General features: G+C 37.6%; 1 protein-coding gene across 1 annotated transcript in view; it reads right to left on the reverse strand.

Annotated features, from left to right (window-relative positions):
- The window catches only part of LOC150090253 (E3 ubiquitin-protein ligase rififylin), a 95815-nt gene that overhangs the window by 40250 nt on the left and 31820 nt on the right, over positions 1-23745 (reverse strand). Inside the window, exon 2 of the mRNA XM_090369035.1 lies at positions 2159-2300. Within this exon, the coding sequence (XP_090225161.1) occupies positions 2159-2300 (142 nt within the window). The remainder of the gene's footprint in view (positions 1-2158; positions 2301-23745) is intronic.

Here is a 23745-nt window from a genome sequence, read left to right on the forward strand (position 1 = left end):
GTTTGCCTGGTTCCAACAATTCGGAATCAGGCAACCTTTTTCAGAGGTTCATGCTGATGGTCCAGTGATTCATACTGCGGTCACCATACGGTGACAGCATTATGAATCACTGGACCCATCATGTCAAGCATCAACGTCCAGGCTGGTGGTGGAAGTATGGGAAATGTTTTCATGATGATTTTACCAAACTTCATTCAAATGCTCAGATTTTCAATTACCAGATTTTAAAACACGTGAGCATCTGTGGGTTGAAGCGAAATGAGCTTCATAGCAAGGAATCTGGCACCAAAATATCAAAATAAATAAATAGGAATAACAGGACCTGTACCTAGTAAAATGTTTATTCATGCTAGCACTTTTATAAGTATATTTTTATTTTTTACCATTAAAAAAACAGCATAGCTTTTTTTTTAATACAATAAGCCATAGTTCCATAACCAATCAGAAGCAGACACTTTCTTATTTTATACCCAGAATATATTCCAAAATTTCTTGTCCATATTTTTGAAATGTCTTATGCAGTTTTGCATATACACATATATTTACAGAACTGCTGGTAGTAAATTATAGATCAGAAACTAGCGATCTTTGAACTTTACTGGTAGTGAAGCAACATTGCCACAACAGCATATTGCTCATTCTAAGGCACTTTCTCATAGTCACCAAAGCAGAGCATTTGCCAATGCTATTCAAATTTTACAATGTATACTTATCACTGGTTGATCCCAATGAAAGCCTGAAAAAGCAAGCAATTCTTTTATACAATTTTATTTATTTTTAAGAATGTGATATCAGTAATCACTTTGGCAACTTTGTTGTCCCAGTATTTTTTCATGGTAGGCATTTCATTTGTGGCATATCATAAGGCAAATTTTAATCAACAGCCCTACATTTAGGAACAGAAATTAAAGGCATTTAAATTTCTTTATATCTTTTATTCCTATATGTGGTGTGGCGTGTTGTCAAAATGAAAGTATGCAATCAAGAAACAGGCACAATATAGTTGCCAAAGTGATTTCTGGTATCACATTCTAAACATGGAAGGAAAAAAAAAAAAAAACAAACAAAAAAAAAAACAAAAAACAAAAAAATTTTTGTTATTCAAGTTTATATGTTGAACACATTTCAATAGCAGCAGCTGTTAGTATTGATTAAGAGCAACCATAGTGATAATTAACAGTCCAATCACATCACAGCAAGAGTAAAGCCAACAATGAGGAAACACTTTTGGAAGTTATGGTGTTTTCCATGGTTTTATATAACTTACAACTGCCAAAATAATAGCACTCTGTGGAGCACAGGAATTGTGGAATAATATCTAGATTACAAGGGGGGGGGGGGCTCATTTCAAAAGCACCAGATTTTTGAATTCTGGATTTATTAGGTTATCTAGATTTATAATTATATCTGCCTAACCAACATGATTTTAAGTTTAGAAATGCAAGACTGATTTTAAAATGCACAATGTAAGAATCACTGCAGATTTCATACGTCTTTTAGTTTGAAGGCATTCTATTACATCTGTATTTTTTGAGAAATTTATTTAAGAAAACCCAGAGGTTTTACTCCTCAGCACAAAAAAATACTACAAAAATCACAGAAAAATCTCACTTTAACAAATATGGGAGTAAGGACTATTCATTAAACTCAAAAGAAACATATATAGTCACCAAAGCTATTAGAATATCATAAAAGTGCTGTATTTGCAAAAGAAAAAAAAAAAAAAAAATTAAAAATACTACTGTATTTTACTGCACTTATTATGTGAACTAAAAGTGTTTGGATATTTGCTTTGTCATAGGGTGGAAGTTGAAACTGTGACTACTGATGTGTGACACACTTAACAGGCTGAAGGAAGATAATGAGGAAAATCTGAACTCCCTGGCACTTCGTGCTTCACTGTGAAAATATATTAATTGATACTAAATACCATCACACTGAAGCAGTCATATTGCCAGGTCCCATATGGACAAAAAGTGGAAATTGTTATTTCCAAAGTCCATTAAACTGAGGTCTGCATTTAAAGAGTAGAGAAATGAATTTGACAGTAAGTAACTTGAAAAACAGCATTATCAATATTATTCATATATAATATAAAATCGAATTTTGAAAATTATATTAAGTTATTTATAAAGATTATAAAAACAATATAACTTACCCTTCTCTTTATCACTGAGAATTTAGCGGCACAATCCTCACAGGCCATTTTCATTAAAATATTGAACATGTAATTGGAACTGCTTGATAGATGTATTGTCTCCTTTATAGCAAAAGCAGTTGTGCCCATGGGAGGAATGACACTATTGACAGCAATAAAAAGATACATCGGTTACAACAAGAGCAGGATACCTTTATTGACCAACTAATTTAATGAAAAATAAATTCATATAGTTTAAAAATCAGCATTTTCAAGTTAGATGAGTTTTGCTTTTTACCATGATCTTTCCTAAATTAGTCATATATCAGTAGCCTAAAGGCATAATCTGTAATGAATTTTTCCTCATCAGCAGACTATGACATTCTTTCCTGCTAAGAAAGATATCATTCACCTATTGATTAAGAAAAATTCAAATTTCTCATCCTTTATTTTCATTATTATGATTATTCAAAACCATGTTCCTCACCACCCAGTACATCATAATGAATTAACCCAAACAAAACACAGAATACAACTGCAGAACTGTGACCTAGTATTTTCTAAAAATTCATCTATTCATTCATATTGCTTGCATAACATGCACACCAGCCATTTCTGAGTGATAACTGTCCTTAAACACCTTCTTATATGCCTTTTAGTTAAGGTTACCATATTTTCAAATCTGAGGAGCTACGTACACACACCGGAACCCAATGAACATTACATAATGCTCAAGAAAGTGACACTATTGTTGTTACAATGGTTTAATGGCACAAGAGCTATTGTGGCTAAATCGTGCCCATCTATTTAATTTAATAGAGATTATAAATTGGTGAATAACTGAATTATTTCATACAAGTGAAAAATTCTGTTAAATGTGTATCATTCCTGATCAGGTGATGGATTCCTAGTGACTCATGTAACTTTGTAAGAGAGATAAATTGTATGCAGATTATCCCAAAAGTAATGCACAAAAGCAGTTAATTTTAAATGAATTTATTTTAAAACATAATTATTTAAAAAACCTATGTAGTCTTCTTAATGTCTTATGACTGCTTCCCAATGTTTGGATAATTTCTGAATGCCACTTAACTGTCTGCTGAAGTTATGCTGTTGATGCATTGGGACTCAATGCTTCTAAAAAGAGAAATCTTTGTCCATATAACAGTTCCTTCAGCTTGGGGAACAGATTTCAATTGAAAGGACTGATATTAGGCCTATAAGTGTTGTTGTTATTTGGTTTTTAGGAGCATTAGAAACTAAGGCCATATTGCTCCGGGGATATGCAGTAGTCATTCCCTGACCTTTTTGCATCCTCTTTATTTGGTGGTCATGGGCCTGAACCCCGGTCTAATCAAGAAGCGTGTGCTAAGCACTGCTGCCGGACTATAAGTGAGATTAGGTAGTGCTTCCCACATGTAACTAGTGAAAACAAGCTGTACAGACTGTGATATATTTTTTTTGTTTTTTTGTTAGTTGTTTGTGCATTGGCTTCTCTGGCCATAATGCACCTCCCAAAGGTTTTTTTTTTTTTGGATTTTCTACTCTGATCCAAGCCAGAGGCGGGATTTGAATCTGCAACCTTTGGGTTGCGAGGCAGACACTTTACCCACCTGGCTAGCCCAGTCGGTGACTGTGATATGAGGGACTTTGTATTGTCATGGAGTACAAGCAGACCAATTTCCAACATCTGTGGTGACTTCTGATGAATTTTTGAAAGTAATTTCTAACAAAGAAATGTTGCATAGCAGCCTCCAGTTACTGATCTTCCAAGTGGCAGTGACCAGCGGCAATAATACTCTCATAATTGTAGGCCGCGATGAAAATTTCTTTTAAATTTTATTGTTGCTGGCAACATTTAGAGGGGCATGGTGAAAACAGATGCTTCCACTAAGTTGACTAATTCAGGTTTAAAGTTGCATGTCCACATCTCATCAATGGCAACAACACATTTCAAAAATTCTTCACCTTCTTGTCAGTAACATGTGAATAACAGTGTTTCAAATTCTTTAAGCTTCATTCATTCATCTGACAGCAAATGTAGGAGCCACTGGGCAGATACCTTTTGTTTTTGAACAATTCAGTATTCTAGATTCGTTGGCTATTTCTTTACAGGTTAAAGATCTCTTTTCCTACAAAATGGTGGTAATTATGACTGCTGATGATGTACACAGATGTTCTCAGTACATCTTAGTGTTATTTGTCTTCAACATTGGCATGACCTTGACAAAACCTTTGAGATCAACATGAAATTGTGCTACAAGCTACTGTTGACTCACCACTTACTTCCTGCAACAATTGATAAATTTGTGTCAGCATTCAACCATGTAAAATTTCAATTTTGATAAAAGACCCTTGATCTAAAACTGTAACCTGACCTGAAGCAATATAATCATCCATTATGTGAAATCACATCCACATCCATTATGGAAAATGTGAATTGGAATATCATCGGTTTGGCTGAAACAAGAAGAAGAAATGAATCACTTATAAGTTTATCAAGTGGAAATCTGCTGTACACCAATGGAAACAGTGAAAGGAGTGAAGGTGGAGTTGGGTTTCTGGTCCATAAAGATTTTAAAAACAACATTTTGGAATTCAAAAGTACATCACCAAGGGTGTCAAGACTAATACTCAAGATTTCTAAGAGGTACAAGCTAAAGATTGTAATGATTTATGCACCAACATCGAGCCATGAGGATGAAGAGGTTGAAGACATGTACACTGAAATTGAGAGTCTTCTAGATGAGCAGAAAACCCACTACACTATTATTATGGGCGACTTCAATGCTAAGGTTGGAAAAAGGCAAAACAGCGCAGAAAGAGGAACTATAGGAAATTTTGGAATTGGTGAAAGAAATAAAAGAGGTGAAAGACTTGTGGAATTTGCAGAATCTCAAGGAATGTCAGTAATGAACACTTTTTTCAAGAAAAGGGTGAACAGAAAGTGGACATGGAAGAGTCCAAATGGATTAACAACTAATGAAATCAACTTCATCCTCACTAACAGAAGATATATTGTGAATGATGTTACCGTCCTGAATAAGGTAAATGTTGGAAGTGATCACAGAATGGTAAGATGTACACTTGATATAGATGTAGGAAAGGAAAGGAAAAAACTGACTCGAGTAAATAATACAAAGGTCTTTGAAATAACAGAGGAGGAGAAAAAGCAGTATGTACTGGAACTTAAGAACAAGTTTGAGCTTCTGCAGACTGCTCAGGACCAAGATATCGACGAGGAATATTACAACTTTCTGAAAGTGATAAAGCCCAAGAAACCTATAGGGAAACAGAAATCCAAAGAAGAAAAAATTAGTCAAGAAACACTTGTCATGATGAACCGAAGACGACAAATGAAGAGCAAGAAAAACACTGCCAGGGAGAAAATTGAGTATACTGAGTTATGCAAAGCCATTAGAAAGAGACTCAGAGAGGACATAAGAAGATTTAACACAAGAAAAGTAGAACAAGCATTAAGGGAAAACAAAGGATTTAAATCAGCAGCCATGAGCAGTAATACAGAAAGACAAATGATACTGAAACTGAAGAATAGCAATGGTGTACTTATAAACAGCAGAGAAGGCATAATTCAAATAGCAGAAGACTACTATAGAGAATTATACAAGGAGCGAGGGAATGATACCAGCAGTGGGGAAGATGGATTGCAAAGTAGCAACACATACGACATACCCGATATTCTTCCTGATGAGATAGAACATGCATTGAAGAAAATGAAGAATCGGAAAGCCCCGGGGGAAGATGAAGTTACTGTAGAGTTGTTAAAATTGGGAGGAAGAGACATAACACAAAAACTGGCAAGGCTCTTCACAAAGTGCATTAGAAAAGGTGTGATGCCTAAGCAGTGGAATAATGCAATCATAGTTTTGCTGCATAAAAAAGGAGATAAATCAGAAATTGGAAATTATAGACCAATTAGCTTGTTATCCCATATCTACAAGTTGTTCACAAGGGTCATTACTAACAGATTAGAAAGAATACTTGATGAGAATCAACCGAAAGAGCAAGCTGGCTTTAGGACAGGATTCTCAACTATGGATCACCTTCACGTAATATCACAGCTAATGGAGAAAGCAAATGAATATAAAACACAATTATGCCTGGCATTTGTGGATTATGAAAAGGCATTTGACTCTATACAGCATAAGGCAATGTTTCGGGCACTGGAAAGACAAGGCATAGATACTCCATATATTATGATTTTGAAGAAAATATATGAGAGTGCTACATCCTTTATTAGACTAGACAAAGACAGTAGCAAATTTAAAATCGAGAAAGGAGTTCGACAAGGAGACAATATCTCCGAAGCTGTTTACTGCTGCCCTTGAGGAAGCTTTCAGAAGATTAGACTGGTCGCAGAAAGGAGTCAATGTGAACGAAGAGTACCTAAACCATTTACGATTTGCAGATGACATTGTGGTCATAAGCCACGATCCCAAAGAATTAGAGGAAAATCTTAATCAGTTATGCACAGTTAGTAAGGATTTTGGACTAAAGATGAATATGGCTAAAACAAAAGTAATGATGAACAAGTATGCCACGGAAAGGGAAATAATGATTGAAGGAGCAGTAATTGAAAAGGTGGAGTCATATACTTATCTGGGACAAGTTATTAGCTGGAATAATGATAAATGGCTGGAAGTCAAGAGAAGAATAAATTTTGGATGGATAGCATTCAGGAAATATAGTCACATACTGAAGAGCAATATCCCAGTTTGTCTGAAACGTAAAATAATGAATCAATGTATACTCCCCACCATGACTTATAGAAGTGAAACTTGGGCACTCACCAAAAGAATGGAAGAGAAGCTAAGAACTACACAGCGAAGAATGGAACGAATTATATTGGGAATTAGAATGTTAGATAAGAAGAGAAACACATGGATTAGGCAGCAAACTCAAGTAAAGGACATTCTTATCAAAACTAAAGAACTAAAATGGTCTTGGGCAGGACACATAGCTCGAAGACATGATGACAGATGGACTAAGAAAATAACAGAATGGTACCCAAGAGGAGCTAGAAGAAAACCTGGAAGACAAAGGCAGAGATGGATAGATGAAATTCATGAGTTTTTGAGTAGTAAATGGATGGCCAGTGCTCAAAACAGAAGGAACTGGAAAGTTGCTGGAGAGGCCTTCATCCTGCAGTGGATTGAAAATGGCTGATGATGATGATGATGATGAATCATCCATTTTTTTACACAATCTGTTTCAAGCACAATAATATTTAGATTAAGCTTCAAATTATTATTCTGATTAATGAGAGTTGCATAAGCATATGGAGCAAAGAGTAATGTATGCACACAGTGTACATTACTTTTCGAATAATCCTTGTGGTATTTTGACAGTGAACACAATCGATAAGAATATGTTTTCCTATTAGCAAGGCATTAAACTTCACACATCAAGGAGCGTAATTCCCAGGGAGAAGGTAAAAATGTGTCAGAATGGTATTCTTGCAGGAGCAATATTTCTGCAAGCAGAGCTTCATGCCTATTCACCAAAAGATGGATTTCCATAACTGTGATTCCTGTTTTATTTATTTGGTTTTTTTTTTTTTTTTTTTAGGAGCATTAGCAACTAAGGCCATATTGCCCCGGGGATATGCGGTGGTCATTCCCTGACCTTTCCGCATCCTCCATATTTGGTGGTCACAGGCTCGAACCCCGGTCTAATCAAGAAGCGTGTGCTACGCACTGCTGCTCCTGCCCACCTGGCTACAGAGGCACCTAATTTATTTGGATTTGCCATCTTTGGGTCCATTGGTTATGACAAGCATGTCTTATTTGTGCATGTGTGCACTCATTGATGGTTGGGTGTTTTGCTGCTTGGTTTGCAAGCTCATTTCCTATAATACCAGCACGATGTGGAATCTGACAAAAAGTAATTGTTCTGTCTTTTGGAATTTAATCAGTTGTGTCCTTATTTGTTTTAAAAGAGGATGACCTACAGAAAATTTATTTTGTAATGCAATTATACTACTATTGAATGAATTGATTTAGATTATGAGGATTGTTTGAAAAGCTTGTGGTCCAAGTATGAAAGGGTAGCAGTACAGTGTTAAAAATTTTCTATACTTAATGTATAACACTTCAAACAGTTTCATGAAGTTTAAATAATATCTTTAAATTACAGGTCCTGAAGTTAATAAAGCTACGTCAATGAGGAAAGAACCAAAGACAATTCATGAGGATATGTTTAATACATTATAGAAGGATGCCCTTCCTATTTCATGCTTATGAAGCGGGCAGAACAATCTAAACATGAGCCTGAAAGATGACTCACACTGTGGAAGATCTGCAACATCCATCACTCCAGAAGTTAACATTGTGCATGATCTGGTGATGAGTGATTGATGGTTGACAGTTCAGCACATTGTCAGCATATTGGGCATCACATATGAATTGTGTGTACTACATAATAACAGAGGTTTGCATTATGAAAAAAGTGTCAGCATAATGGGTCCAAAGTTGTTGACAGCGGATCAAAAATGCACAAGAGTTGTCGAGTCAAGCGAACATTTGCATAACTTTTCCATCACTTTCACCCAGAGACAAAGCAGCAGTCCAAACAATGGAAGCACAGCTCTTTTCCCCCTATAAAGAAAGCAAGTGGAATACTTCTCTGGCAAGGTGATGGCATGAGTTTTTGGAATGCTGATAGAGTGCTGCTAGTGGATTATCTTTAGAATGGCCGATCACAGGGGAATGTTATACAAACCTCGTGAGGTGTTTATGTGAAAACATCAATGATCAAAGACCAATGCCAAGAATAACTCAGCAAAGAAGCCTTGTTCTACCAGGACAACGTGCCTGCTCACATGTTTAATTCCTATAGCTGCCTTGCATGAGTGTGGCTTTGAAATATTGGACCATCCCGCATATTCAAGAGATCTAGCACCATCAGACTTTCACTTATTTCCTAATGCTTCCCAACCCATACGTAAGTCGGGGAGTGGCTGTATTAATGAAGGTATATCAGCCTTAATGTCTAAGTTTGCAGACGATATGAAGGTTGGCAAGATTGTTAAGGACACTAATGGCAGTATGCTACTGCAACAGGATCTAGAAAGGTTGAAATGTGCTGAGAGGTGGCAATTTAAGTTTAACATTGACAAATGTAACGTACTGCATATGGGTAGCAGTAACCACAGAGTACAGTATCAGCTGTGTGGTACTGCACTACGGATGGTAGAGAATGAAAAGGACCTGGGGGTAATTGTGCAGTCAGATATGAAGTTTTCTGAGCAGTGCAGACAGTCTGAAGAGTAGCTCATGGTGTCTTGTCAATGACATACAGGAAATTTTCTAGCAGGGATAAGGAGGTGATTATTCCCTTGTATAAAGCAATAGTTAGGCCACACCTTGAGTACTGTAGTAGTAGTGGCATGTGATGCAGGAAAGCAAGTGTATGAGCTTATGCAGCATCAGCCAAAAAAAAAAAAAAAAAAAACCGCACCATTCCCTCCAAATGGCTGTCCAATTCCTCCTTAAAATTATTTAACCTATCAACTTACACAACAGCAGATGGAAGTTTGTTCCAGCAATTAACCACCCGCTGGCTAAAGGCAAATTTCCGCACATCTATTCTACATCAGTCTTTTCTTAATTTTAATTTATGGCCCCCCTTAGGTTCGTAATCTGAACAAGTGGAAGATCCTATCAGAATTCAGTGTGCTAAACCCATTCAAGGCCTTATACACCTCAATCAGATAACCGGGTAGGTGCCTAGTCTCTAGCCACTGCAATTTGCAGGACTTAAGCCTCTCTTGGTAAGAGGATCCCTTCATTCCCCTCACCAATCTTGTTGCCCTTCTCTGTACAAAGGAAATCTACATCCTTCCTAAAATGAGGCCTCCAGACCTGTATGCACTACTCAAGGTGTGGCCTGGCCATTGCCTTATACAGAGGGACAATCACCTCATTTTCCCTTCTAGCAAAATTCCTATATATCATTGACAAAACTCCATGACCTGCCCTGGCAGCCTGTCTCCATTGCTCAGAAAACTTCATATCTGACTGCAAAATTACTCCCAGGTCTTTTTCATTTTCTACCACCTTAAGTGTAGTACCACACAGTTGGTACGTTTCTCTGGGGTTACTTCTACACATATGCAGTACTTTGCATTTGTCAAAGGTTAAACTTCAGTTGCCACTTCTTAACCCATGTGCCCAAATTTTCCAGATCCTGTTGCAGTAGCACACTGCTATTATTGTCATTAACAACCCTGCCAACCTTTGTATCATCTGCAAACTTCAACACTAAGCCTGATATACCTTCATCAATATCACTGATAAATATATAAAACAACGGTGGACCCAACACCAAACCCTGTGGGACTCCATTAATAACATTAGTCCACGAAGAGCATCACCCATTGATTACCACCCTCTGTCTTCTCCCACTCAACCATCCTTTTATCCATTGTAGCAACTTACCCTTAATACCATTCTGCTCCAATTTGTATAATAGTCTTCCATGCGCAAAAGTGTCAAAAGCTTTCCTGAAATCCAAATATATGATATCAAAATTATTTTTTGCATCCAGTTCCTTTGTAACCACATCATAATATCCTATCAAATTTGTCAGACAAGACTTTCCCTTAACAAATCCATGCTGTGTCTGAATTATTGCTGCAGTCTTGTCTAGATGATCCTGCAATGCATCTTTAACCAGTGACTGTATTATTTTACCCAGAACAGAAGTTAAACTAACTGGTCTGTAATTACTCATGTCACCCTTCAATCCCCCTTTGTGAATTAGGGATACATTTGCACATCTCTAGTCCAAGGATGCTCTCATAATTATGGCTAAAGGTTTGTCATAACAGATCTGGAAGCCTCAGTTTGGCAAATTACAGTGTCTGGAGACTAGGCACCTGCGAGGTGATCTGATTGAGGTGTATAAGGCCTTGAATGGTTTCAGCAAGTTCAATGCTGATGGGATTCTTCCTCTTGCCCAGATTAATTGCTTGAGGGGACAGAGTTAAATTGAAGAAAGACAGTTGTAGAATAGATGTGAGGAAATTTGCCTTTAGCCAGTGGGTAGTTGATTGCTGGAAGAAACTTCCATTTGTTGTTGTAGAAGTTGATAACTTAAATAAATTCAAGGCAGAACTAGACAAACATTTGGAGCAAATGGATGGGAACAATCCTGCCAATCTTCATATCGCCTGCAAACTTAGACATTAAGGCTAATATACCTTCATTAATACAGCCACTCCCTGACTTACGTATGGGTTGGGGGAGCATTAGGAAATAAGTGAAAGTCTGATGGTGCTAGATCTGTTGAATATGCGGGATGGTCCAAGATAGCTAATATAGCTTTCTTTCTTGCATCATATGCCTCTATTAATGCTAATGTGGACCAAGGGAACCTCAGATAATCAAAAACTCGGATAACATGGAAGGTTTGGTAAATTATTATTAGATAAGCTGAACTTGAATACATTAACGTGATGATGTACACTATTTTTAGGTTAGACCTACTTATCGAACATAATGACTTTTCAATTATACAATAAAACACTTAATTTTATTTACAACTGTTTTATTACAAAAATTTAAAAAAAAAATAGTACAGGTATAAAAATTACAAATCATAGAAAAGAAAAATGTACAGTAGCACTACACCTTAATATCATATAAAAAAATTCCTTAATGGGTTTCTGTTTCATAGAAGCTCCTCACTTTTTAGCTGCTATATTTTGTACGTGCCTAAGTAACGAAACATTGGTGGGCACGGTATCCTCCTGCTGTACAAAATAATATAAAGCTGACTCAATAACATTTATACCTTCCATGTGTGTCATTTTCTTTTGTAGTTTCTGTGCACTGTTCATTGTCATCTTCACTTTCATATTTTTGTTTGCCAACAAACTTTATGGCCATGTCATCAGTCATTTCCAGTTGTTCATCAGAATTCATTCACTCTTTAATATCCTCTGTAGTAAATGCCTGAAACAGGAAGGTTATTAGCTAGTTCTCAAAGGGTTTCTTCACCTCTTTCATCTTCATTTGCCATCTCATTCTCATTGGCTTCATAAAATATTTTTTCTGTGTCTGGAGACTTAATAAGGGTAGCTGCCAACCAGTAAATAATGTCCTTGATGTTTATTTTTTTAAGATTCTCAACAACACTGGTCCCTGTTTCAAGATTTTGAAGCACATGTTTTAAGAGACGTTGCCTATAGTCTCCAAAACACCTTGATTAGGTGACAAAAACAGAGCTTTGATGTTGCCAAAAACTAGTTCACTTTCATCCAGATTTCTAACTCCAAACCTTTTTTTCCAATGATCCAACAAACCAATACTTGCAGTAAATTGTTGTTCCTCTTCATTAAAATGCTTATGAAATTCTAAGGCCTTAGAATTTCTTAGCCTGTAACACAGTGTCTCTCATCTACGTGAACCACCACAAAAAGAGCTTCAGAAGTCTGTTTAAATTCTCCATTTTTTTTCTATTCAAATTTTCACTATCACATACAGATGTTCTTTGTGAACACCATTTATCAATTTCCACTCTCTTTCTCCTCCAGTCCCCTACAGTCACTTCACCTAATCCACTAGCCACTTTTTTATTGTTTCTCCTTGATCCAAGCATTTGACTGCATTCAGCTTAGTATCTAAAAACATAACAACACACTTCTGTTTTCCACTCAGTGCTTACACTAACCCTAATAACATAGATGAAACACGACAAGTAAATTAGAAAAATTAGAGTAAAATTTTGAAATCTTTTTCTCCATTTTTATTAAATCTTTAAAACTAAAGAGTAAAAAGTCACAAAATCAACAAACGTAAAAGATCAGCACAGCTCAACAGTCAACTGGCATGAGTTCCCACTCTGTACTGATCTATGCACTCTTGTCTTTGATGACAAAGTATATACACCTTTTCAACAATTCATCATTTTCATCTTCACTCACAAGACTCTTTATGCTGAGATGTTGTGCAAGTGAGGCTGAGACATGAAATTAGTGATTTCAAAATTACAGATGACTGTTTATAAGAAAAACTTTTGAGCATAAAGGCAAGCAAGGCTCTGAGAGTTTATGGCACATACCCGGTAATTTTGAGGGAGCCATCAGGAAGTGTATTGAACCAATGAGGTTAATTATGAGGGCAACTTTGGACTCAGCAGAGATTCCTTTGGATTTGAGAAGTGCCAACGTATAACCAATACATAAAGGCAGTTCAAAAGAGTGAAGTCGGTAACTACAGACTGACTTCAGTGGTAGAGGAAATCTCAGAGGCAATGATTAAGAGTGCAATCTAGGGACATTTAGACAGATATGACATTCCAAAGGACACATAACATGGTTTTGTTTAAGGAAAATCATGTAGAAGGCATGATGTCAAAATTTTCAGATGGCGTAAAGATTCGCAGAGTTGTTAATGATCATGCCAAGCAGCACCTCTTCAAGGTGACTTGAAAAGACTTCAAAAATAGTCAGAAAAGTGACAGCTATTTTTTAAATGCAGTAAACTGCAAAGCCTTACACTTGGGGAATAGCAATGCAAAAATAAATTATACACTTGGTGGGATTGAAATAAAAACAGTTGAGGAAGAAAGGGATCTGGTAGTTAGAATATGTGCAGATATGAAGTTTTCTGAGCAGTGTAAACTGGCAGCCAGGAAAGCCCATGGTGTCTGATTTATCAAACATTATCCTGTAAGGATAGGGAGGTCATAATCCCACTGTATAAGGCAATTGTAAGACCACATTTGGAACACAGTGTTCAAGTATGGAGACCTCACGTGAAAAAAAAGACATGAGCTTCTTAAAAGGATCCAAAGATGGGCAACTGGTATGATGAGATTGGCAAAAAGACGAATGTATAAGGAAAGACTCCGAATATGTGGGCTAGAGAGCTTGACAACTAGGCACCCCAGAGGTGACTTGATTGAGGTTTATAAGGCAAGAGGCTAAGACTAGATTGTAAGAAGTTTTTAATTTAGCCAGCATGTCACTGATTGCTGGAACAAGTTGCCTTCACAATTCAAAGGTCAACTAGACAGTCACCTATGTGAGGAAGGAAACAATTTGTATTTTCTTATTTACTTGGGTTTTTTTTTTGCTATTGTAGCAAAAATTATGGCTTCCTTGCACTATATGGTGGATACTATATGTTTGACTTTAATCACTAATCACAAGGACTAGAGCTGATCCATTTTCTGAAACCTGCATTGATTATAATTCATCAGCCCTTGGGAATTAAGGCAATTAAAAAAAACCCTTCTCATTTCACCCATCTAATCACTCCAAATGTTTGTCTAGTTCAGCCTTAAATTTATTTAAGCTATTGACTTCCATAACAACAGATGAAAGTCAGTTCCAGCAATCAACTACCAGCTGGCTAAAAGCAAACTTCCGCATATCTATTCTACAACTATCTTACCTCAATTTGAATCTATGGCCCCCCCCAGGCTCTTAATCTAAGCAAGCGGAAGTATCCTGTCAGCATTGAGCCTGTTCAAACCATTCAAGGCCTTATACACCTCGATCAGATCACCTCACAGATACCTAGTCTCCAGATGCTACAATTTGCAGAAATTAAGCCTTTGTTCGTAAGCATACCCCTTTGTTGCTCTCAACAATCTTGTTGGCCTTCTCTGTACTTGTTCCAGCAACTCTACATCCTTCCTAAAATGAGGCCTCCAGACCTATATACAGTACTCAAGGTGTGGCCTGATCATTGCCTTAAACAAATGGATAATCACCTCCTTGTCTCTGCTAGCAAAACTCCTATATATATCATTGACAAATCTCCATGACCTGTTCTGGCAGCCTGTCTGCACTGCTCAGAGAACTTCATATCTGACTGCACAATTACCCCCAGGTCTTTTTTATTCTCCATCACTCTGAATTAGTACCACACAGTTGGTACATTTCTCTTGGGTTACTGCTACTCATATGGAATACTTTGCAATGTCAATGTTAAACTTCAGTTGCCACTTCAGCCCATCTGTCTAACTTTTCTAGATCCTGTTGCAATAGCATGTCATTACTGTCATTAACAACCCTGCCAACCTTTGTATCTGCAAACTTGGATATTAAGCCTGATATACCTTCATCGATATCATTGATAAATACACTAAACAACAATGGGCCCAGCACTGAACCCTGGGGAACTCCGCTAATAACATTAGTCCATGTAGAGCAGTGTCCATTTATTACCACTCTCTGCCGTCTCCCACTCAACCATCCCTTTATCCATTGCAGTAACTTGCTCTTAATGCCATACTGCTCCAATTTGTACAACAGTCTTCCAGGCACAACAGTATCAAAAGCTTTCCTGAAATCCAAGTATGTGATATCAAAATTATTTTCTCCATCATCCAGTTCCTCAATTTATTAGCATTAGTAGAGGCATTTGATGCAAGAAAGCAAGCTTATGCAGCATCAGCCAAAAAAAAAAAATAAATAAAAATAACCACTTCCACTTCACCCCTCTGTTCGTTCGAAATACCTGTCCAGCTGAGCCTTAAACTTATTTAGGCTATCAACTTCCACAACAAGGGATGGAAGTCTATTCTACCAACTAACCACCCGCTGGCTAAAGGCAAATTTCCTCACGTCTATCCTACATCTGTCTTTTCTCAATTTGAATTTATGCCCTCTCAGGTGATTATTCTGAGCAAGAGGAAGAATCCTATCAGCATTGAGCATGCTCAAACCATTCAAGGCTTTATACACCTCTATCAGATCACCTCGCCGGTGCCTAGTCTCCAGACACTGTAATTTGCAAAACTTAAGCCTTTCTTCGTAAGAGCACCCCTTTGTTCCATTCACTAATCTTGTTGCCCTTCTCTGTACTCGTTCCAGCATCTCTACATCCTTCTTGAAATGAGGCCTCCAGACCTGTATACAGTACTCTAGGTGTGGCCTGACCATTGCCTTATACAAGGGAATAATCACCTCCTTATCCCTGCTAGAAAAATTACAATATGTCATCAACAATACACCATGAGCTACTCTTGCAGCCCGTCTGCACTGCTCAGAAAACTTCATATCTGCCTGCACAACCACCCTCAGGTCCCTTATAAGAGAGAGAGAGAGAGAGAGAGAGAGAGAGAGAGAGAGAGAGAGAGAGAGAGAGAGAGAGAGAGAGAGAGAGAGAGAGAGAGACTGGTCAATAATTTTACAGGTGTAACAGATCTTACCTAGTTTGGGATTGCTAGAACAACTGAGTGATGTATTAAAAACTATCCAAGGGTTAGGATAGTTTTTAATAAAAATTAAGTTGCAAAAAAATTAGTACGGAATGCTTAATTTAAATGCAAGAGCATTAGATAAGACATCTTGTCATGACCAACAGCACTGTTGGTTGAACTTTTTAATGCTTGCTGCACTTTAAATGTTGTGAATAGCTGGTTATGAGAAGTGAATTGGTGGTTTTAAGAGTCATTTTATATTTTTTTGTTATTACTTTTTTCTACTGAAAGGAAGCATCACATTATAATACTGCAGATACTTTAGAAAATGCATGGACATTTACTATCTCTTCAGGTGAGGATATGTCCTATCTATTCCAACCTAGTATCAGAGAGGCATTTAGTAAAAATTTATCATTCAGTCACCTGATTTTCCTCCAGATTAAACTGATGTCCGTGTGCTTTTTAATAGCAGAGACAAATTGGATCAAAGTTTCATTTTTGGCTTTCCTTCTCATTTGACAAACTTTTGCTTTGGTGGGATATTTTCAAAATAAATTCCAGGCTCTATTCTTTTCTTTTTTTTTTCCATGTCACAAGCACCATTCCAACAGTTGACTGTGATATAGATGCGTGTGATGCAAACATATAACTAGCAGCAGTTAGTTATGTTTGGTACCATTCTCTGTGCACTATTAATGGTGTTGGAATTGAATAATTTGATCATCAAAGGAAATCCACAAATTGTATCTAGTCCAGCTTGCCTTAGAATATTTCCATTTTGTGTAAGTTACTGGTTGTATTGTGGCTGTGTTTGTATTTTACAGATTACTGGATAATGGTTGCTGTTAAGAAGATTTTCTAATACTGTCCACTTAATACTTGGAAATAGTGGGGTGTAGATTGACAAGTCAATTGCTGAAGTTGATCCTGTAGAGGGATCTTACTATGGGTTCACATCTAGTGAGTATGGGCTTGGCACACCCAGGGTCCTGAGCTGGATATCATCATTCTTCTCTTTCTTGGTGATTCCCTTCTATTTCTGACCCGCTCTCTCTCTCTCTCTCTCTCTCTCTCTCTCTCACGGGTAACTAAGAAATTTATTTTTTTGGCTGGTGCAGCAAAAGCCTCAGGCTTCCTTGCACCATATGGCTAATAATAATAATAATAATAACAGGAATATTATTAGTATCACGTAATAATTGGTAGATTTTTGTATTTAATTATGAAACATAAAAAAAAAAAAAAAAAAAACAACAAACAAACAAAAACAGATAAATACAAACATATATAACAAAAAATAAATTCTGTTTGCAAAAAATTACTGGCAAGGAACTGGTCTTATGGTCCGTGACCTTCAACGATTTATCTGCTTTGGCACCTAGCCTAAAAAAATGTTGTATGTCACTGAGTTAGTGGAAGAAGGTCATTAACATAGAAGAGGAAAAGGGTGGGAGAAAAGACTGGACCTTCGGGAACACCAGTATTATTAGCAAAGTTAGAACACGGAGATGAATGTTACATGGAATAACATCTAACATCCATCACTTACAGAGAGTGTTCACAGAAGAAAGCGAATACCCAATTGCAACACACAATCAACAGGTCATAAGATGTGAGCTTGTTTAGATGACTTTTATCCTAAACCCAATCAAAAGCTTTAGAAATGTCAAGAGCAACTGTTTAAGTTTCATAAAAAAATTTATACTTAATTTGTTCAAAGATGAATAACACAGGCCAACACATCACCAGTGGATCAACACTGACAGAATCCACATTGGTGATCACTGATCAGATGGAAGGTTTAGAGACAGTTTGAGTTGGCACTTCATGTATTTCTCCATTACTTTGGAAAGAGTAGAAGTAAGTGCAATGGGGCAATAACTGGAAGGCTTTATCACTCTTTTCAGAAACAGCTGGATACGAGCAAATTTCCAAGAAGAAAGAAGGAAAAACAGCAGTGGAATAAGAACAAGTGGAGAAATGCCATCAGGACATGGAGCTTTCTTAGCTTTTAGAGTGTTCAGAATTTTTTAAACATCCTTCTGCCAGAAAACAGTGAGAGGCTGGAATGGAGTGTATTGGGTATGACAGGAGGTAGTTTATTAAGATTGGTGATACACAAGTTAGAAGAAATAATATGATCATAGTAAGTCTGCTTTGTATTTAGCTGAGGATGCAATAGAACCATCAGCATGTAACAGATAGTGGGAGTACAGATGGGCAAAAATTTGCAGCCAAACAGTTCTGGCAAGGTAGCAGAATGCTCGACTACCATTTGGACAAGAAACACGTTTTTGAATTTTGTAACAGGCTAAGAATATTTAGCCTGTTCAAAATTGAGTTTAGATTCATTAACTGTTTAACCAATGTTGCAAGCTTTAGCTTGCAACATTGGTGAAACAGTTAATGAATACAAGCCAATTGTGTTATGCTACTTTTTATCTCGAACAGGTAGCACATTTATTAGAAAAGCAAGGTTTATATAAGAAATGACATTTTAGGGTGAAATAAAGGAGTTAGTTTCTACAACAATAATTTTACATCCAGAATATGAGCAAACATTGGGATCAGAAGAATTAAAACAGTAATCCAACCAAAGAAAATAAAAATCCATAAATTACTCAAATCATCCAATTCACATTCTTGTAATATTAGCTAAATAACACAAGGCTGAGAATGGTCATGAGAGAAATGCTCCATTGAAGAAGAGACCAACAAATGTGATCCAAGGAACCTAGAGGACCACTAACACTAATCACATATTCTGAAGTTGTCAGTGAGAAAAATATCAAGGTGTGTGATTATGTTCTCTGATATACTGGTAGTAAAATGAACAAGATCGGTGAGGTCATAAGTCATTACAACAGCCACAGCCCCTCAATCAGCTGTGTCTATGTAACTAGAAAACAGAAGCCAAATGGAGTTGTAAACATTAAAATCACAAACAAAAGTTAGACTGGAGAAAGTAGAGTTTTAAAGAAAATAAGTCACAGTTAAGTTGGGAGAATGATAAATGAAACAAACGAATTTGACAGAACAGGGCAGACAGATTTCAAGCCAGAAGATATTCCAAATTAGGAAATCTCTGAGAAGGAATATCAGAGCGGAAATAAGCATACCACCTTTGATGCAAAAGAATCACAGGCCAAATAGTTAGGGCAACATTGAGATTAGTAGCAGCTGAAGCAGCTGATAATTGAGACTGTCATAAAATTTAAGTGAGGCTTGGCAAATCGTAGATGGAAATATACATTACTGAGAATGAAACTGAGATTATGTATATTTGTAGAGTTGGTTCCAATCTCAATAATGAGACCACATATATTTATGAAATAAACAAGGAAATTTTTTAAAAGTTTATATAAATAAATAAATTTTCTTTTTATACTCAGGGACAACCTACAAGGTCGAGAGAATACAAGAAGCAGCACAGCACTTAATAGTCATGGGCTTGAACTCCGGTTCCAGCACATGCAGCAACAAACTTCCATCTGCTGTTGTAGAAGTTGATAGCTTAAACAAATTCAAGGAGGAACTAGACAAAGTTTTGGAAAGAATGGATGGGTGAAATGGAAAAGTTTTTTTTTTTTTTTTTTTGGCTGATGCTGTATAAGTTTGCTTTCTTGCATCATATGCCTCTACTAATGCTAGTACCATTTTATGCTTATATCTGTAAATGCAGCAAATGTGTTAAGTAGAATGTATTGTACTATAAATTTTCTTTTATTTCTATGATGGGCAAGGGCAGAACAGTTTACAATACATACTGAATTACTAAGAACAGCCAGATTTTCCTGTGGCAGTATTAGGATTAGCATTAGTAGAGGCATTTGATGCAAGAAAGCAAGCTTATGCAGCATCAGCCAAAAAAAAAAAAAAAACCCACTTCCACTTCACCCCTCTGTTCGTTCAAAATACCTGTCCAGCTGAGCCTTAAACTTATTTAGGCTATCAACCTCCACCACAAGGGATGGCAGTCTGTTCCACCAACCAACCACCCGCTGGCTAAAGGCAAATTTCCGCACGTCTATCCTACATCTGTCTTTCCTCAATTTGAATTTATGCCCTCTCAGGTGATTTTTCTGAGCTAGAGGAAGAATCCCATCAGCATTGAGCATGCTTAAACCATTCAAGGCTTTATACACCTCTATCAGATCACCTCGCTGGTGCCTAGTCTCCAGACACTGTAATTTGCAAAACTTAAGCCTTTCTTCGTAAGAGCACCCCTTTGTTCCATTCACTAATCTTGTTGCCCTTCTCTGTACTCGTTCCAGCAGCTCTACATCCTTCTTGAAATGAGGTCTCCAGACCTGTATACAGTACTCTAGGTGTGGCCTGACCATCGCCTTATACAATGGAATAATCACCTCCTTACCCCTGCTGGAAAAATTCCTGTATATCATTGACAATACTCCATGAGCTACTCTTGCAGCCCGTCTGCACTGCTCAGAGAACTTCATATCTGCCTGCACAACCACCCCCAAGTCCCTTTCATTCTCTACCACTGTCAGTGTAGTACCACAGAGTTGATACGTTGCTCTGGGGTTGCTGTTTCCCATGTGTAGTACTTTACATTTATCAATGTTAAACTTCATTTGCCACCTCTCAGCCCATCTGCTCAACCTTTCCAGATCCTGTTGCAGCAGCATAGTGTCAGTAGTGTCCTTGACAACCCTGCCAACCTTTGTATCGTCTGCAAACTTGGACACTAAGCCCGATATACCATCATCAATATCATTTATAAATACAGAAAACAATAATGGACCCAACACTGAGCCCTGAGGGACTCCAGTAATAACATTAGTCCACGATGAACAGTGCCCAATGATTACCACTCCCTATCTTCTCCCCCTCAACCACCCCTTTATCCATAGCAGCAATTTGCCTCCAATGTCACACTGCTCCAATTTGTGTAGCAGTCTTCCATGTGCAACAGTATCAAAAGCCTTTCTAAGATCCAAGTATATAATATCCAAGTTATTCCCTGCATCCAGTTCTTTTGTGACTGCATCATAGTATCCACTTCCCCTTAACAAAACCATGCTGTGTCTGAGCTATAACTGAAGTCTTGTCTAAATGATCCTGCAGTGCTTCTTTAACCAGTGCCTCCATTAATTTTCCTGGAACAGAAGTTAAGCTCACAGGTCTATAATTACTTGTGTCAGCCTTTGATCCTCCTTTGTGAATTGGGGTCACATTTGCACATTTCCAGTCTATGGGTACCTCCCCTGAGTCCAAGGAAGCTCTCATAATTATGGCTAAGGGTTTGCTTACTTCCTTTGCTGCCTCCTTTAATATAACTGGATAGATCCCATCCACCCCGGGTGCCTTTCTTGTGTTTATCTTCAACAGTTTCTCCTCCACTTTACTCCCAGTTATTTCAAGATTCTGTAGCTTACTGCTAGAGTTGAATACACCTCTGGCATTCCCCTTGCTGAATAACTCCTCATGTGTGAATGTCGATGCAAAATATTCATTTAGTTTGTTAGCTACCTGAGCAGGATCATCAACAGTTGACCCATCAATATCAAGTGGACCAATCTGATTCATCCTCTTCCTTCTAGAGTTTACATAAGTAAAGAACTCTTTGCTGTTTTTCTTTGCATCCCTTGCCAAAGATTTCTCGTAATCTGCCTTCGCCTGCCTAACCTCCTTTGTAACTTGGTTGCATATGAACTTGTATCTATCATAGGCTTCTGTGTCATGTGTTAATTTGTATGTATCCCATGCATTTTTCTTCTCTGCCATATGCCTCATTAGTTCATCTGACATCCATTTTGGCCTAAAACTTTAACAATATTTCTTAGTTGGCATGTAAAGCCTAGTAGCTTCCAAGATAAGTTCTTTGAATGCTTCCCATTTTGAATTTGCTGTTGGTAACATCATCAGTTGGTCCCACTGTATAGAATTTAAATACTGTCTCAGTCCATCATAGCCGCCTTTACGGAAGCAATAACCCTTCCCTTTACCCCTAATGGTAGTTACCTCTTTGAGTAAATCCCACTTCAGCACACTGTGATCACTGCCACCCAGTGGTTCATTTATCTGCAGATTCTTAATGCATGAAGAATCACTGCTGATAATCAAATCAAGAGTATTACTCCCTCTAGTTGCCTCCCGAACATGCTGATGTAGAAAACAATCATCCAATAAATCCACAAAAGCCCTGCTAGTGTGTGAGTAACCAGCCCCCAAATTCCAGTCAATATCTGGGAAATTAAAATCTCCCATTATAAGACTCTCTGATTTACTGGCCCACTCTATTTCCCTGTACAGTTCCTTATTATACTCATCAGAGTCATTAGGCCTATAGCACACTCCTACTCTCAATTTTGATCTCCCAATGCTTATGTCACACCAAACTGACTCAACATTGCACTGTCCAGCGATGTCGACTGGCTTCACTTCCTTGGTTTTTATGTGTTTCTTAACTAATAGCATAACCCCTCCCCCCTTCCTATCCTGTCTATCCTTTCTGTAGATGTTGTACTCCCCAAATTGCAGTTCTGCATCCCTTATATCTGTGTGACACCACGTCTCTGATATCCCAACAATATCTGCCTTTGATGTTTTGAGCAATACCTCAAATTCATCAAATTTATTTACTAAACTCCTAGCTTTGGTGTACACGCAAGTATACCTGCACCTGTTTCTATTCTTAGCTACCCTAACACAACCCATGTTGAATTTGAAAGTGTCTGCAATTCTGCAAAGACACGATAGGAGGGAGTATATGATGAGAGCCTTGTCGATCAATTCGGCCCTGGAAAGATTATGCAAGGCTCAAGGGGTAGAATTTTTTTCAGCCTGGACTGTACTTGTTAACAGGAGACATTGCTTCTACAGGGATGGGATACACTTAAATAGAAAGGGTGCAAGAATATTTGCTGATGCTATCGAGGCAGTGTTAGGTGGGTCGGAAAACTGCTAGCTTGGGGGGAGACAAAAGACCAATAGATTGACAGTAGCCACTGGCAGAGGTGAAAGAGATTCTTGCACTGCTTCTATTAGAATGAGCAGAAGCCTGAAAAACAAGATGCATGGTATTTCAGAGACTGCTGGGAGCCATTGCGGTACAAGTAAACACATGGGTTGTGTTAGGGTAGCTAAGAATAGAAACAAGTGCAGGTATACTTGCGTGTACACCAATGCTAGGAGTTTAGTAAATAAATTTGATGAATTTGAGGTATTGCTCAAAACATCGAAGGCAGATATTGTTGGGATATCAGAGACGTGGTGTCACACAGATATAAGGGATGCAGAACTGCAATTTGGGGAGTACGTCTACAGAAAGGATAGACAGGATAGGAAGGGGGGAGGGGTTATGTTATTAGTTAAGAAACACATAAAAACCAAGGAAGTGAAGCCAGTCGACATCGCTGGACAGTGCAGTGTGGAGTCAGTTTGGTGTGACATAAACATTGGGA

This window comes from Mastigoproctus giganteus, chromosome 2 (assembly GCF_048544385.1).
Source record: "Mastigoproctus giganteus isolate SK-2022 chromosome 2, ASM4854438v1, whole genome shotgun sequence".
Taxonomy (NCBI): Eukaryota; Metazoa; Arthropoda; class Arachnida; order Uropygi; family Thelyphonidae; genus Mastigoproctus; species Mastigoproctus giganteus.